This window comes from Silene latifolia, chromosome 3 (genome assembly GCF_048544455.1).
Source record: "Silene latifolia isolate original U9 population chromosome 3, ASM4854445v1, whole genome shotgun sequence".
In the NCBI taxonomy this organism is placed as follows: domain Eukaryota; kingdom Viridiplantae; phylum Streptophyta; class Magnoliopsida; order Caryophyllales; family Caryophyllaceae; genus Silene; species Silene latifolia.
Genome location: NC_133528.1, coordinates 1,367,902 through 1,383,790, shown reverse-complemented (window position 1 = coordinate 1,383,790; position 15,889 = coordinate 1,367,902). Strand labels below are relative to the sequence as shown.

At 33.5% G+C, this 15,889-nt stretch overlaps 2 protein-coding genes across 4 annotated transcripts; both read left to right on the top strand.

Moving 5' to 3' along the window:
* The first annotated feature begins 1,102 nt into the window (after positions 1-1,102).
* Positions 1,103-5,872, top strand: LOC141646633 (L-ascorbate oxidase homolog). The gene is made up of 4 exons (XM_074454513.1): positions 1,103-1,522; positions 2,504-3,109; positions 3,975-4,487; positions 5,300-5,872. Exons 1-4 carry the CDS (start codon positions 1,263-1,265, stop codon positions 5,595-5,597), a joined length of 1,677 nt encoding a protein of 558 aa, XP_074310614.1. The 5' UTR covers positions 1,103-1,262; the 3' UTR covers positions 5,598-5,872.
* A 2,529-nt stretch (positions 5,873-8,401) lies between these two features.
* On the top strand, positions 8,402-13,634 carry LOC141646639 (transcription factor GAMYB-like). 3 transcript variants are annotated; one of them, XM_074454525.1, is made up of 4 exons: positions 8,402-9,076; positions 10,412-10,787; positions 11,659-12,571; positions 13,179-13,634. In XM_074454525.1, exons 2-4 carry the CDS (start codon positions 10,425-10,427, stop codon positions 13,433-13,435), a joined length of 1,533 nt encoding a protein of 510 aa, XP_074310626.1. In that variant the 5' UTR covers positions 8,402-9,076; positions 10,412-10,424; the 3' UTR covers positions 13,436-13,634. The 3 variants fall into 3 exon arrangements, with proteins under 3 accessions (XP_074310626.1, XP_074310624.1, XP_074310625.1); XM_074454523.1 differs by having other exon boundaries at positions 8,966-9,076; positions 11,659-12,601; XM_074454524.1 differs by having other exon boundaries at positions 9,010-9,076; positions 10,392-10,787; positions 11,659-12,601.
* Positions 13,635-15,889: the final 2,255 nt, after the last annotated feature.

The following is a 15,889-nucleotide window of genomic DNA, read 5'->3' as shown; positions in this document are numbered from 1 at the left end:
TTTGTTTGTTCGTGTACGAGTCGGGTCAGTTTTTCTATAATGGAACGTTTTGTTAACCCTTGCGTCTTATCCACCGACAACACATTCATTCTAATAAGTTTCAATTTATCTAAAATCGAGGAAATTTCATCTAAGTTTCAATTTATGTATGGTCCACAATTCTAATAAGTTTCAATTTATCTAAAAGAAAGAAATTTCATCGAATCAGAATAATTCGTTCAACCAAATACTCTCTTACTATAAATTTGATCGAGTAACTTATTGAGTTTTTTCAATTCACGTCAAACGTAAAATCAATGATTCAAAGTTTAAAAGAAGTTTTCAATGAACCTAACTATGATTCATCATAGATAAAAATGATGACCCCCTTCACTACAATTAAATAAACTATAATAAATAAAGTTCTTTTATTTCTTAAGCCGAGCTTAAAGTTTTGTTTCATTTATATAAAATAATTTAACAAATTATTATATAGGACGGATTTTTCCATGAGACTAACCCAATCATCGTAAACACAATTTAAAAAATAGTACTCCGTAGTACTTTAAGTTGTAAATTTTATTTTGATAACCTAATATTCAATGACTGAAATTGACATATTTAAATAAAACAGTCATCATTATATACTATCGAATTGTCACATTGAAATAAAATTTAAGGCTTCATAAATACAAATATCATCTTATATACTCCGTAATAATCCGTATTATGTTCCTCTTATCACAAAACAAGTCTTATAAAAAAAAATGTTGAAATAATGTGATAAATTAAATCTTATTTGGAATTGTTATTTCTAGGCTTCTACTTCACCATGTCAAGACAATTTCCATAGTTTTTTTTTTTTTCTCAAAAAAGCACACACCAAATATAGAGAATAGGGTGTTAGGACATAACAATAATTCAAGAGAAGAAAAAGCATAGAAAATGTATGATCCAAAAATTACCCTAAAATTAGCAAATTTAATCCAAATTTAGAACAATTTGGAAGGATACCCTTGAATTGTGGGAGACTAAACAAGAAAAAAATGGCAAGCAAAACAATTGTGCATCAAACAATGCAACAATGCTTAAGTATATAAGAAGAGGTGAAGATTATAAACATGTATTAGCTAACAAGCCTCAAATAGGCTCTCAATCATCCCTTAAAACAAATTAAAAAAAAAAGGAGCATTTTCTCATAATCAAAACTTATAAATTTATATACCCTTTAAATCTTAAGGAGGGTCCTTAAACATCCTTTCCCTTGTTAGCTCGATCCAATTATGGGAAAGACAACGAAAATCGTCTCCTCTTTGTTGTTACCATGGCTGTTCTCCATGGTTGTGATGATGGCTAGGGCCGAGGACCCGTACTTGTTCTTTGAATGGAAAGTTAGCTATGGCACTCGATCACCTTTGGGTGTTCCTCAACAAGTTATTCTCATTAACAACGAATTTCCCGGCCCTAACTTGAACACGACTACCAATAACAATGTCGTTATTAATGTTTTTAATGAGCTTGACGAGCCATTGCTCTTCACCTGGTACGTTAACTTATAAATTCTCACTTTTTTTTCTAAATGTCAATGTATGTTAAAAGTCAAACCCATATTACAGAATTATGAAACTTTACCAGCAGCTGAATTATCTGAGAATCCGTGAATTATTTTATAACTTTATTTTAATATTAAAAATCAAACCTATATTACAAAATTATAAAACTTTACCAGCTGAATTACCTGAGAATCCGTGAATTATTTTATAACTTTATTTTTATATTAAAAATCAAACCTATATTACAAAATTATAAAATTTTACCAACTGAATTATCTGAGAATTCCTAAATTATTTTATCTTTATTTTTTATATTAAAAATCGAACCTATATTACAGAATTATAAAACTTTACCAGCTGAATTATCTGAGAATTCGTGAATTATTTTATAACTTTATTTTTATTTTAAAAATCGAACCTAGATTACAGAATTATAAAACTTTACCAGCTGAATTATCTGAGAATTCGTGAATTATTTTATAACTTTATTTTTATATTAAAAATCGAACCTATATTACAGAATTATAAAACTTTACCAGCTGAATTATCTGAGAATCCGTGAATTATTTTATAACTTTATTTTTATATTAAAAATCGAACCTATATTACAGAATTATAAAACTTTACCAGCTGAATTATCTGAGAATCCCTGAATTATTTTATAACTTTACTTTTATATTTTTGTACTAAAAATCGAACCTATATTACAGAATTATAAAAACTTTAACATGTGATTTATTTGACAATCCGTGAATTATTTTATAACTTTATTTTTATATTAAAAGTCAAACCTATATTACAGAATTATAAAAACTTTACAAGCTGAATTATCTAAGAAAACGTGAATTATTTTATAACTTTATTTTTATATTAAAAATCGAACCTATATTAAGAATTATAAAACTTTACTAGCTGAATTAACTGATTCTCAGTGAATTATTTTATAACTTTGTTTTGTTAATATGTGACAGGAGCGGAATTCAGCTAAGGAAAAACTCATGGCAAGACGGAACACCAGGGACAATGTGCCCAATAGCACCCGGAACAAACTACACATACCATTTCCAAGTAAAGGATCAAATCGGAAGCTACTACTATTTCCCAAGCACCGGTTTCCAAAGGGCAGCCGGTGGATTCGGCGGTCTACGAATCAACAGTCGTCTATTAATCCCAGTCCCATTTGCTGACCCTGAGGACGACTACACGGTCCTAGTTGGAGACTGGTACGCGGATAGCCACACCGTCCTTAAGAAGAGGCTCGATGGGGGAAAATCCTTGGCTAGACCAGACGGTGTGCTTATGAACGGTCGACAAGGTAAGGTTGGTGACGGAAATGAAGAGCCATTGTTTACAATGAAGCCTGGTAAGACTTACAGGTACAGGATTTGCAATGTTGGGATGAAGAATTCTATCAATTTCCGTTTCCAAGGTCATAACATGAAGCTCGTCGAGGTCGAAGGGTCCCACACTGTTCAAAATATCTATGATTCACTTGATATTCATCTTGGACAATGTTACTCTGTTCTTGTTACAGCTGATCAAGAACCTAAGGATTACTATATGGTCGCTTCGTCAAGGTATAATTGACTCTTTTCTTGTTTGATCGATCCTCGTTCACTGGATTCATAGCATTTGTTGAATATTTGTATTATTTTATTCAAATGATATGAATCCAGTGAAAAAGTAGTCGTTGAGGTTTTATCCTAAAATCAATTTATATCTGTTTCACTCGTTTCTAGGTACAGAAACCCAGAATCGAGTGAAACAAATGAGTACAGATAAATTATTAACGAATTGGACCGGTTGTTGTTAATTAACTAGGTTCACCACCCAGAATCGAGTGATAAAAATGAGTACGGATAAATAATTAATGAATTGGACCGGTTGTTATTAAATATATGTATTATTTTATTCAAATGATATGAATCCAGTGAAAAAGTAGTCGTCGAGGTCTTACCCTAAAATCAATTTTATCCATTTTACTCGATTCTGTACACAGAATCGAGTGAAAAAAATGAGTACGGATAAATAATTAACGAATTGAACCGGTTGTTGTTAATTAACTAGGTTCACCACCCAAAATCCAGTGAAAAAAATGGGTACGGATAAATAATTAACGAATTGGACCGGTTGTTATTAAATATATGTATTATTTTATTCAAATGATATGAATCCAGTGAAAAAGTAGTCGTAATCAATTTATATCTGTTTTACTCGATTCTGGGTAAAACCAGAATCGAGTGAAAAAAAAAGAGTACGGATAAATAATTAACGAATTTGACCGGTTCTTGTTAATTAACTAGGTTCACCACCCAGAATCGAGTGATTTAACGAATTGGACCGGTTGATGTTAATTAACTAGGTTCACCACCCAGAATCGAGTGAAAAAATGAGTACGGATAAATAATTAACGAGTTGAACCGGTTGTTGTTAATTAACTAGGTTTACCAAGTACCACCTCCAAGCCACAGGCATTGTACGCTATGAAGGCGCGAAAGGCGCAGCATCAACAGTCCTACCCGAGGCACCAGTCGGGTGGGCATGGTCATTGAACCAGTTCAGGTCATTGAGGTGGAATTTGACAGCGAGCGCAGCAAGGCCTAACCCACAAGGCTCATACCACTATGGTCAAATCAACATAACCCGAACCATTAAGCTGGTTAATACAGCTGGCACAGTCGATGGCAAGCTTCGCTACGCAATTAATGGTGCAACTCATACTGATGTTGATACCCCAATGAAACTAGCTGAGTATTACCAAGTTGCTGATAAGTTGTTCAAGTATGATGTTATTGGTGATGAGCCTCCAACTAATGTTGATACTTTAGAAAAGTTCATTGTTGGACCCAATGTTCTTAATGCTACCTTTAGGAACTTTGTTGAGATTATCTTTGAAAACCATGAGAAGAGTATCCAGACTTGGCATTTGAATGGTTATTCTTTCTTCCCTGTCGCGTAAGCTTTCGTCTCTGTCTCTTTACTTTCTTGATTTATCGTTTCTTTCAGCTGAGCTGTTTATGGGTTATCCTGTCCATTAGACACTGTCCTTCCGGCCCCACAAAACAAAGTGGCACAATACTGTACATTTTCAAAAATTTACATAAACCAGACTTATTAGATGTTTTTCAGCCGTTCATGGGTCGTTCCGTCCATCAAACACTGTCCTTCTGGTTCCACAAAAGAAGGTGGTACAATACTGTACATTTTCAAAAATTTACATAAACCCGACTCATTAGCAAGTCTTAAGCTCGTATTTAATGTTCTTCAGTTGTTCATGGGTCATTCCGTCGATTAAACAATGTCCATCCGGCCCCACAAAAGAAAATGGTACATAAACCCGACTCATTAGCAAGTCTCAAGCTCGTATTTAATGTTTCTGAAGTCGTTCATGGGTCATTCCATCCATCAGACACTGTCCATCCGGCCCCACAAAAGAAAGTGGTACAATACTGTACATTTTCAAAAATTTACATAAACCCGACTCATTAGCAAGTCTCAAGCTCGTATTTAATGTTTCTGAAGTCGTTCATGGGTCATTCCGTCCATCAGACAATGTCCATCCGACCCCACAAAATAAATTGGTACAATATTGGTACATAAACCAGACTCATTAACCAGTCTCAAGCTCGTATTTAATCAGCTTTGTATTAAAATCCTTGCATCAACATTGGCAAAACAAGGATGACATACCAACATTTTACATCTGATTAAAATACGTCTCACAATGAATTAAAACGTAAAAAATTCTCGAATTTTTTATGAAACAGGATTGAAGTAGGAACATGGGAACCAGAGAAGAGGAAGAACTACAATCTGTTAGATGCAGTAAGCAGATACACAATTCAAGTATACCCGAAATCATGGGCAGCAATCATGCTTACATTCGACAATTCCGGAATGTGGCAGCTCCGAAACGAATGCTTAGAGAGGTCATACTTGGGACAACAAATGTATGTTAGTGTTCTTTCACCAGAGAGGTCTATCAGGGATGAATACAACCTTCCTGAATTCTGTAAAATTTGCGGTATGGTCAAGGACTTGCCTAAACCGCCTCCTTACCATTAAGAGACTCGAACACCTGACCACTACTATGTAAAATAATGTGTTTAAAATAATGTTTAAAATGTTTGTAATTTTTTTATATTTATTTTTGAGGTGTTGGTAACAATTTGAGTGAGGAAATATTTTGTACCCCCCATAAGAGTATTGTAATTATTATTAACATTGTATTTAAGCAATGTTATATATTATTATCAATACTAAAAATAAAAAACAAAAATGTGCAAATAATGTATTGTGTTTTGTATATTTCTTATGAATAAATGCTTAATTATTATAGCTCATGCTTTTTTTGGAGGTTTTCTTATGTACCATTTTATTAGTGTTAATGATATTGTCTAATTATTATGTATAAATTACAAATTTACAATTACTCAGCAAACTATTTTTTTTAATCTTATATGTTATTATTAAAATAATAAAGAATATACCCTCACAAATAATAATGAATAATTGTTTTTATTGTGCATTATAAAAATTGAGAAGCAAGGCCTTACAACAACCAAAGAAATTGACGGAATACTTTCTCTGTCGTCGATCAATTCTTTATCTATGCTTTCGGCACAATAATCAGGGAATAAAGAGACCTGTTTTACAAATATAGAAAAGGAAAAAAACAATAACTGTAAAAAAGTAACTTCTGCTTACTTAATAGACACGTAAAGAAATAACTGAGATAACTAATTAAGTAAATAACAAAATATGAGAAATTAATCGGGATAGAAACACATATCGACGCCAGGATATGCAGTGGGAGAGGCGAACAACTGAACAAGTAACGTTATACAACAAACTCGAAAAATCTTAATCATTTTAACTAGACTTTCGAATTTTCATTTTTCAGCAAAGCAAGTGTCCCTACTAACCCTCTACCTCTACCAGTAGATAGAGTATATAAAACCACACAAATTATATTATTTGACCTATTCTCAAGAACACAAAAATATTAGGAGTATATAAATTATAAATATATTTTAGTAGGAACTAGGAGTACCATTTTTATATCTTTGGTGGATAAATAAAGAACACACGATTACATGAGTAGGAAAATAATAAGTACGAAAAGGTGAAACTGAGCAAATGACAGAAAGTACGATTTGAGTCCTTTATTTTAAGGGTACAAAACCTGGAGAACCAACCCAAGTCCCTCTGCAATTACCACTTCTACTATTAAGTACAATCTCATGTGTGATACTTTAAATAGTACTCTTATAACTCATAATCTCATGATTGTGTCAAATTATTTAGTACTTCTACAATATAAATAATAATGAATTCTTTAATTAAATATTTCATTTATTTTAAGATTTTTATTGGAATAAGATTGGATAAAATTTAAGTCGGTTTGATATGATTTATTTTAAGGTAATTATATATAGTTTATGATAAAATTTCGGTGGAAAATGTATCGCCATTTGTCAATTATATTAATTTCAAAATAATTTGTTAATGTACTTAAAATCATTAAAAGTTAAATAATTGTTGCGGAATATAATTAATGATCTATAGGGGCTCGCCCACGAAATTGACCATCAAACGAGTATTTTAATTATATAACACGAAATTTGAAATTTAATACATTTCATTTGTTGGTAATATTAATAACGCTGTATCATACATCGATTTTATACAAGATTAATTATACACACAAATGCTTAATTGTAGTGATTAGAACTAAGAACAATGATTACTTAGACCCTGTTGTAGCTTTATTTCAGCTCACTCTAATTCAGCTCAGTTCACTGCAGCTCATTTCATCTCAACAACTTTCACTTCAGTTCAACTTTGTGCAACCAAAATAAATAAGGCCTTTACTCTAGTTACAAATCTACCCAATTAATTAATCAAATAATTATCGTATAATTTAACAAGTCTCCCTTGTGACGCGTATATCCGTCACAAGCTTGCGATGAGTCAAATCCAACCCACATGGGTAAATAAGACAAAACAAAATGTTGCTTCCTAGGCACTTTGCTTTTGTCTTATCTCTCTATGTGGGTATTATTTGACTCGCCGTAAGCTTGCGATATATATGCCCGTCACAAATAAGAATTTGTGCATATAATTAGTGTAAACACAATAAAAAAAGGTCTCATATGGTTAAACTTGACACATTTTATACTTTGAACCCTATACATTTTATATTCTAATCTATCTAATTAACACAAATTTTCATTATAGACGGACATATCCGTCTATAGTAAGAGATAAGTCGAATTCCTCTCACAAAAAGGCAAGTGGGAGGACAAGTGGAAAACCAAGTGAGTTACCATTTAGCCTCTCACTTGCCTCTTTGTGAGAGGGATCCGTCTCTCATTATAGACGGATATCCCCGTGTTTATAATGAGACTTGCTGTCTAATTAATTAATCAACAAATAAAAAAGTGGAATGGTGGCCCCTTGTGGGCCAAGAGATAGGGAGTGTTGATGCAGTCCGTCAAAATCAAACTTTCTAGTCTCAAATCATATAGAGGGGGATTTTTTATATTTTGACCAAATCATCTCCTACAAAAGTACACTTTTTTTAATCTTCATCCCCCACATTAAAAACACCAAATACTTCGTATAAAACAATCACACCTTTTCCATTTTAAAATAATAAAACTTGAAAAACAAAAAAAAAAAATTTTAAAAAAATATTGAAAAATATTAGAAATAATAACACATGGAGATGTAGCAATTCTACACTCTCTTCTTCTCCATAATAAGCTTGCTCATTTCCCTATTTTCACTCCCCTTTTGCCATCTTTTTTTTTTTTCAATTTTAAATTTTATTTCCTTCAAATTTTTATAAATAATTTATTTTATACATACTCAATCTCATTTTTATTATTTTTATTTATATTATTTTAGTTTTCTCTCTCATCTTTTTACTTGCGTTTCTTCACTACACTTTCTCTCTTAATTCATACTCAATCTCATTTTTTTATTTAATTTTTCTCTAAATTTCCCTAATTTTCTATGACTTCAATCTCCATTGATTACGGCTAAGTGTGGAAAATTTGAGTGTTTTTATAATTTATTTTTTTAAAATAATCATTTTAAATTTTTTTTAGCTGATTTTAATTATTCTTTTCGTGGGATTTTTGTGTGTGGATCTGATCGACTATCTGGTGTTCTGGGTACTGATTAAATCATGAATTATGAAATGGGTTTGTGTTAGTTTTTTGAATTTTGAGTTAAATTTTCTGGGTTTCAAAGAATTTTTGTTTTTTCATCTGAATTTTGTAGTTCTCTTTTTTAAGAGATTTTGATCTATATAATTCTGAATTTTGTTTTGAATTTTAGAGGTTTAATTTTGATCTTTTGAAGGAAATTTGTGTTCATAGATCATAATTTTAGAGTGAATTTTATAAATTTTTGGCACTCTATTTCTTAGATTATGATTTATTTTTTACAAAAAGTTTTTTAAGGAATTGAAGGATTTGTTGCAAATTTATGGAAATAATTACTTGCTGATCACCATTGCAGTTCAACTGTTTCAGGTGAATCCTGTTTATTTCTTAGTGTATAACTTATACGAGACTGTTGTATGCATATAACGAGCTCATTTTATGTTATAGATCGATAAATGACTTGATTGTACGCGTACAACGATCTCACACAAGACTAATTATATTTATTTATTAGAGTATATTATTTGTAGTTCATTAATTAATTAGTTCCTCTCTCTTCAATTAATACACTTGTCATTTAATTGTATGTCTTAAATCTTAATTATATATACTCATTAAGTCATTAATGTTCAAAGTTTGGTTTGGTTTGATTTGGTGTTTTGAACTTTTGATCTAAGTATCTAAAATTGTTTATTAGCAAGTCCTGTTTGTGACCGTCACAATTTATGACCTCACAGCCTCTTCTCCTTTTTAATATTATTTAAATAAATCAGTTGTGAGTGCTGTCATAACTTCTGACTGTCGCATGTAAGAATTTGTGCTTGTGAATTGAGTTGTAGGATGGTTAGTTGAGTTATAAATTATAATTGAATTGATTAAATTGTTGTGTGAAATTAATGAATTATTGTTGGTTTTGATTTGTTCATACTTATTTTTAGTCATGGAATTCTAATTTGTAGTTGAGTGTGATATTTAATGGAGGCTGTGATTTAGCTAGTGAATGTGGGTCTTCATGAAATTATAATTTTGCTAGAAAAGAAAAGGTCGGTAGCAATCCGCTGTCAACTATGTTACTCATAACAAATGATGTTAATTCCTTAGGTAGCTTCAGTGTGTTCTACTGTATGAATTAGAGAAGGTAGCAAAATTACTTCAATTCATAATAATGCTATGACATGGTATTGATGCAACATCAATTGTAATTGTGCCATTTATACCTCATGTTTGACACGACACTTTGACAATTCATTTTAAAGCAAAAAATTGAAAACTTCACGGTAAATAACTGTATCCGACACTTGCAGCAGAATGTGAGTAATGTAGCTTCGTATTATTGACATAGTTTGAGATAGTTCAAATCTATGGCGACTTTGTCATTGTATGAAAGTCGATCTGATTGTTTTTTTTTTTTTTTTTTTTTTAAAAAAAAAATGTAGGTCACCATGCATTTCATACTCTGAGTTAAATTGGGCAGTGCCCTTTGGATTGAATCTAGCATGGATACCTGGATTTATGGAAAGGTGTTTTGGTTTGCATTTTGTGACTTTTACTGGTCGATATCTGAGAATGTCGAGTCTGTTTTTGCAGGCGAATGTTCCTTATTCTTGATGTTATTATTGGTTTTGTGCCTTGGCCTGTAAATTAGTGCATTCTTTTACAGCATGCATTATTTGTTCACATTCAGGTAGCTTGTTTCATATTCAGGTGAACAGTTGGTATGATTGATATGGCAACCGACACTGAGCACAGAAAGGCGTCAAGGTGTCGTAAAAATTCTACTGCTATGGAAGAGGTTTCCAGTGATGAAAGCCCTCTTGGAGGAAGTCATCTGAAGAAAGGTCCATGGACGTCAGCTGAGGATGCAATATTGGTGGAATATGTTACTAGGCATGGAGAAGGTAATTGGAATGCTGTCCAAAAACATTCCGGACTTTCACGCTGTGGAAAGAGTTGTCGTTTGCGATGGGCTAATCATTTACGACCAGATTTGAAGAAAGGTGCCATCACACCTGAAGAGGAGGATCGAATCATTGAACTTCATGCGAAAATGGGAAATAAATGGGCTCGTATGGCTTTAGAGGTAATGTGAAATTTTAAAAGTAAAATTGCTTTCCTACATGTTGCAAAATTTCTTGAGATCGTCTGAGTTTGATTGTCATCCAATCTGCAATATATTATCACAAATTTTTGCCTAGGCATTGCTTGGGACATGCTTTCGTGACATAGCGATCTGCATAATATCTGATCTTAAGGGTGTGTACAGGTGTGGTTTTGCATTTTGTCTAAGCGTCTCATTTTACGTACTGTATTAGGAATTACCAGCTCGGTTTTCTCTGCTAAGCCAGGGTTTCCTGGCAACTTATGTTTTCACTTTTGAATTTCCTCTCCCCGGCCCTTCTCCAAGAAAAACAACTTAGAAGTCTTATTTGGCCCACCTCCTGCAAAACTTTTACGCGTGCAGCGAGTGGTGAATCACGCCTGACAATCTCCGTGTTAATTGTGCTAGCACATTTTTTTTGTGCCCCTTTTGTCTCTGTATACTAAGTGTGATACTTGTGACTTCGATTGTGTCGTATCTGTGACTTACTTCTACTTGTTCATGCTTATCATGTGATTGATTGAGACATGTTTCATGCCACAGCAATCTGCATGCATTTTAAATGCTGTCACTGAAACTTATATGAGACGGTGTTACATGCCAACAGTCCAACACGAAAACTTATATGAGACATGCTTTCTAAATTCTACTTGTTCACGTTTCTTTTCATCCTTATATCCTAAGATTCCTTCCTGCACAAAACTTATATGAGACGGTTTTACATGTCAAGATGAATTAATTAACCTTATATGTTTAAATGAGGTGCGTATTTAGGTTATTTTCATGCGTGAGACCGTCTCATACAAGACTCGGCAAGCTTCTAATACTGTGTGTTTCTTTTTCACCTGACCAGCTTCCTGGACGTACTGATAACGAGATAAAGAACTATTGGAATACGAGAATTAAGAGGTTGCAACGTGCTGGATTACCAATATACCCCCCTGAAATCCGAATGCAAGCATTGAACGAGAGTGAACACAGTGACGAAATGAATACAAGGGATAATAATCGTTCTGACAGTTCACAGATGAACGACTTTGACATTCCTGAAGTCGAGTTTAAAAACTTAGAGCTAAATCAGGGACTTTTACGCTGTTCTCCGTCTCTACTTGATATTCCTACCACCAGCCTCCTCCAGAAAAACGTCAGCCCGTCTCAAAATTTAGGATACTTGTTCCCGGCAATGAATCCTAATAAACGCCTTAGAGAGATGGAATTTGATCAGTGCTCGTCTATGCAGTCTCTCTGGTCATATGACGCGAATTTAAACCTGAACCAAACCGGCCCAATTGGGATTCTCGGTGGCCATACCCCTATAAATGGCAAATCCTCTACTTCTGAGCCCGATACCAAGGCGATGAAGATGGAGCTCCCTTCACTCCAATACTCGGAATCTCAAGTTAATGGGTGGGCCACATCATCGTCCCCACTCCCTTCCCTTGAGTCCGTTGAAACTATAATCCAATCCCCCGAGAGTGAGCACACTCAATCAAATTGCCCTTCTCCACGGAGCAGTGGGCTCTTGGAGGCCATTGTTTATGAGTCACAGTCTATGAAGAACTCAAACCGTCAAAATTCAGAAACCTCCTTTACAGCACCAGATGGAGTCGAGTCTTCTTCTCGAAATGTTAGTGACACTATTTGGGACACTTGTGGTGATCCCATATCGCCTCTTAGTCAATCTGCGGCTTCTGTTTTTGTTGACAACACTCCTGGAAGTGGCAGAAGTTCTTCAGACGAGCCCTTTTCAACTGAGACCTTACCTGGTGAATATTTCTACCTTTTAAACGTTTTGGGTAAGACGGTCTTATGATTTTTAATGTTTTGAGACGAGTTTTTTACTTTTGAGTCGTATATTCACCTCAAAACTTACATTCTCACTTTTTCCTTATCCTAGGGCCGTCTTACCCGTGTTTTTGCCTTGACTACTGAAATTTCAGAAATCTTATATTAAACCGTCTTACATACTTGTGATTAAAAGGGGTGAATTTTTAATGTTTTGACACGATTTTTTTTTTTTTTTTTTTTTGAGCCGTATATTCACCTCAAAACTTACATTCTCACTTTTTCTTATCATAGGGCCGTCTTACCCGTGTTTTTGCCTTGACTACTGAAATTTCAGAAATCTTATATTAAACCGTCTTACATACTTGTGATTAAAAGGGGTGAATTTTTAATGTTTTGACACGAGTTTTTTTTTTTTTTTTTTTTTTTTTTTTTTTTTATTACTTTTGAGCCGTATATTCACCTCAAAACTTACATTCTCACTTTTTTTTTATCACAGGGCCGTCTTACCCCTGTTTTTGCCTTGAATACTGAAATTACAGAAATCTTATATAAAACCGTCTTACATACTTGTGTTCATTCATGCAGGGTACAACATGAAGCCAGAACCATTCGACTGGACATCAACCGAGTCAAGCAGTAAGGACATATCATGCCCATTAGAGTACTTGAGACCAGATGCATTACTAGACTCATTTTGGTTTGGTCATCGGATTGCTCGTAGTAAGGAACAGTTGATCACAGAAGACGTTGGTGCCCTTCTTGCCGAGGATTTCAATTATGATTACAAACAAGCGGACGACAAAAGTTTTGAGCCTGAATCTTCTACTTGGGATCATTGTTAGAAGAAAATTAACTTAAATTTTCGTTTCTTGAATCGACATTGATACACCCTTAGCCATTGGCAAACCAGCTCATTGCAAAATTTCGGGTTCATGTATGTGTTTTTGCTGTACTGTCTGTTAATGTAAGTTTTAGTCTGTTGGACACCATTTTGTTGATAGATTATATTAATGCAAGTAACACCTTTGATTTTGTCCGAAATTTGTGAAATTTATAATTTTTTTTTGTAGCAACAATGCTGACGGAGTTTGAACTTAGGTCATGAGTATCACCGCTCATGACTTTTCCAATTAAGATAATTGACGTCTGCTAGTTTGTGAGATTTATATGAAGTTTAAGTTGTACTGGCAGTCTTTTGGTTAGTAACTTATGACATTGAGTCCGATTTGCTTGGATTGAGATTTCTCTCAAAACGGTTTTTCTAACGTGTGTACTAGGCTCATGCTAACTATCCGAACATGCACATGTTAGGAAAGATATGTACCTAGTATATGCTTACTTGAGATTGGAAAAATATGATTTCGTATTAATATTTCTCGTGTTTATTTGGTTGGATATTATTGCGAACTCATTCATTGGAATTTCTATATGAAAATAATTTTATAAGAACGTATTATACTGTAACCTAAAAGTGAATATCTCCTACTCCGTTATTTCATGATATCTCCTACTCCGTTTTAAAATAAACTTGTTACATGTATAATCAAATGGGAAATATATATTATCGTGTTGGTTTTGCATATGAGACGATTTTATATGAACATGAGAAGTAATATTGTAATCTAAAAGTCGAGATATAAACGCGATCGATGCTTTAAAAAAAACACATGACAATTAATTAATGATGTTATTTTCATGATATATACCCTATTAAGATATGGATATGTGACCATCAAGCTAGTCATTCCTAAAGGTATTCTTGTCTCCTTCATGAGATGAATATAAGACAAAAATTACTTTATTGAGAAAATAGACAAAGAAAATAAAGGTCATGCATGCTTATAAAAGTTCTTCTATACTTGATATAGAAAGAATGAATGGGATCCCTACCTACTTCTTTTGGTAAAGAATTTTCATACAAAACATCCATGATTTTATATTGCACTCCTATGCTTTAATGTCTCGGCATTTAGTAAAAGGTTTAATATCAAAATGACAATATGTTACGAGTTTGAATTGTGTCATTTATAACAGGGGACAGTAGTCGAGCTAAGATTTGATGTTTAGGTAAAAGCAAAACATTTCACTCTCAATCAGCTATCTACAAAATACAGACTACAATGAACAATGAGTCTCCTACAAAGCGGTGTTACACTAATGTTGTGTACAACGGATCACTATGATGGGTCAACAGAAAGGGAACTCTTAAAAAGTGATTATAAAATATTCATTTCGCATAAATGATTGTATAAGACAACCTTACATAGTTGTTACACGAGAGTTTGTGATCAAAGGAGTATACAATATATTAAATTCTCATGTTAAAAAGGCCTTTGTGACCTCACCTAGTTATTAGAACAACTCCAACAACAAGCTACAAGACCTTGTAGCTTGCAATGCCATATTAATTTTCTAAACAATATAGCATTCAAGCCACATTATTCTTTAAGGTAAACTACAATTCATTATAACTTGTAAGAGCCCACATGACAATAAATATTACAATTAATAATTTAAATTATTTTTTTATTTTTTTTAATTACTTATTTTTCCAGGAAGTTGGGCCTCCAAATCTCCAATGGAGAGTAATCTCCTACACCTTAACAAACAATCCATGTGGACAAGAACCTTGTAACTTTTCCCTCACAAAAAGTGGGCCCATGTTACCTTTGGTCTGGATGAATGAAAGGGAGTAGCATACGACTAATAGACTTCGATTAAATGTAATTAAATTTTGTTGTGCATGTATGTAGGGATGCACTTACCAAGGATGGCGTCAAGGTCTATGGTGCCGTCGTTGAAAAACCTGCTGATACTTTTCCTAATGCAAGCAAATGGTACGAGACTGTGTCTCTGCAAGGTTTGTGATTGTTGCATTCATAGTTTGGTTTTGGCTCTATACTTTGATTGTCTCTTGAATAGTCTGTGAATTGGTGCTTCCAAACGGCTGGGAAATAATATCTCGTAATTTCCAACATTGGCGCTACTTGGAATTAGGCCCTGTTCTTTTGGAGTTGATTCCAGGTCGATTCAGTTGAGTTCAGATAAGCTCAGTTCAGTCCAGTTCAATTTTGTATTGCTTATAAGTTCAGTTCAAATCAATTCAGTTCAGCCAGTTTCAGTCCAAAACAACATGGCCTTAGTTCTGTCTGTGCTCTTATAATTACGCAGTATATATTTTCATTAAGATATAGTTACTATGTTCTGATGTTCTAGTAAGGTAACGGTTATGTTGGAGTGTTGGACACTATTTCTATGTTACTCCGACACTTCACTTTGGTTGCGTGTCAAACACT

Bases quoted from the DNA above. Each gene is read 5' to 3' on its own strand.
- LOC141646633 (XM_074454513.1), top strand. From the start codon at position 1,263: ATGGGAAAGACAACGAAAATCGTCTCCTCTTTGTTGTTACCATGGCTG. The intron at 3,110-3,974 runs GTATAATTGACT...TTAATTAACTAG, and splicing joins TATATGGTCGCTTCGTCAAG to GTTTACCAAGTACCACCTCC. The intron at 4,488-5,299 runs GTAAGCTTTCGT...TTTATGAAACAG, and splicing joins TATTCTTTCTTCCCTGTCGC to GATTGAAGTAGGAACATGGG.
- LOC141646639 (XM_074454523.1), top strand. From the start codon at position 10,425: ATGATTGATATGGCAACCGACACTGAGCACAGAAAGGCGTCAAGGTGT. The intron at 10,788-11,658 runs GTAATGTGAAAT...TCACCTGACCAG, and splicing joins GGGCTCGTATGGCTTTAGAG to CTTCCTGGACGTACTGATAA. The intron at 12,602-13,178 runs GTAAGACGGTCT...TCATTCATGCAG, and splicing joins CTACCTTTTAAACGTTTTGG to GGTACAACATGAAGCCAGAA.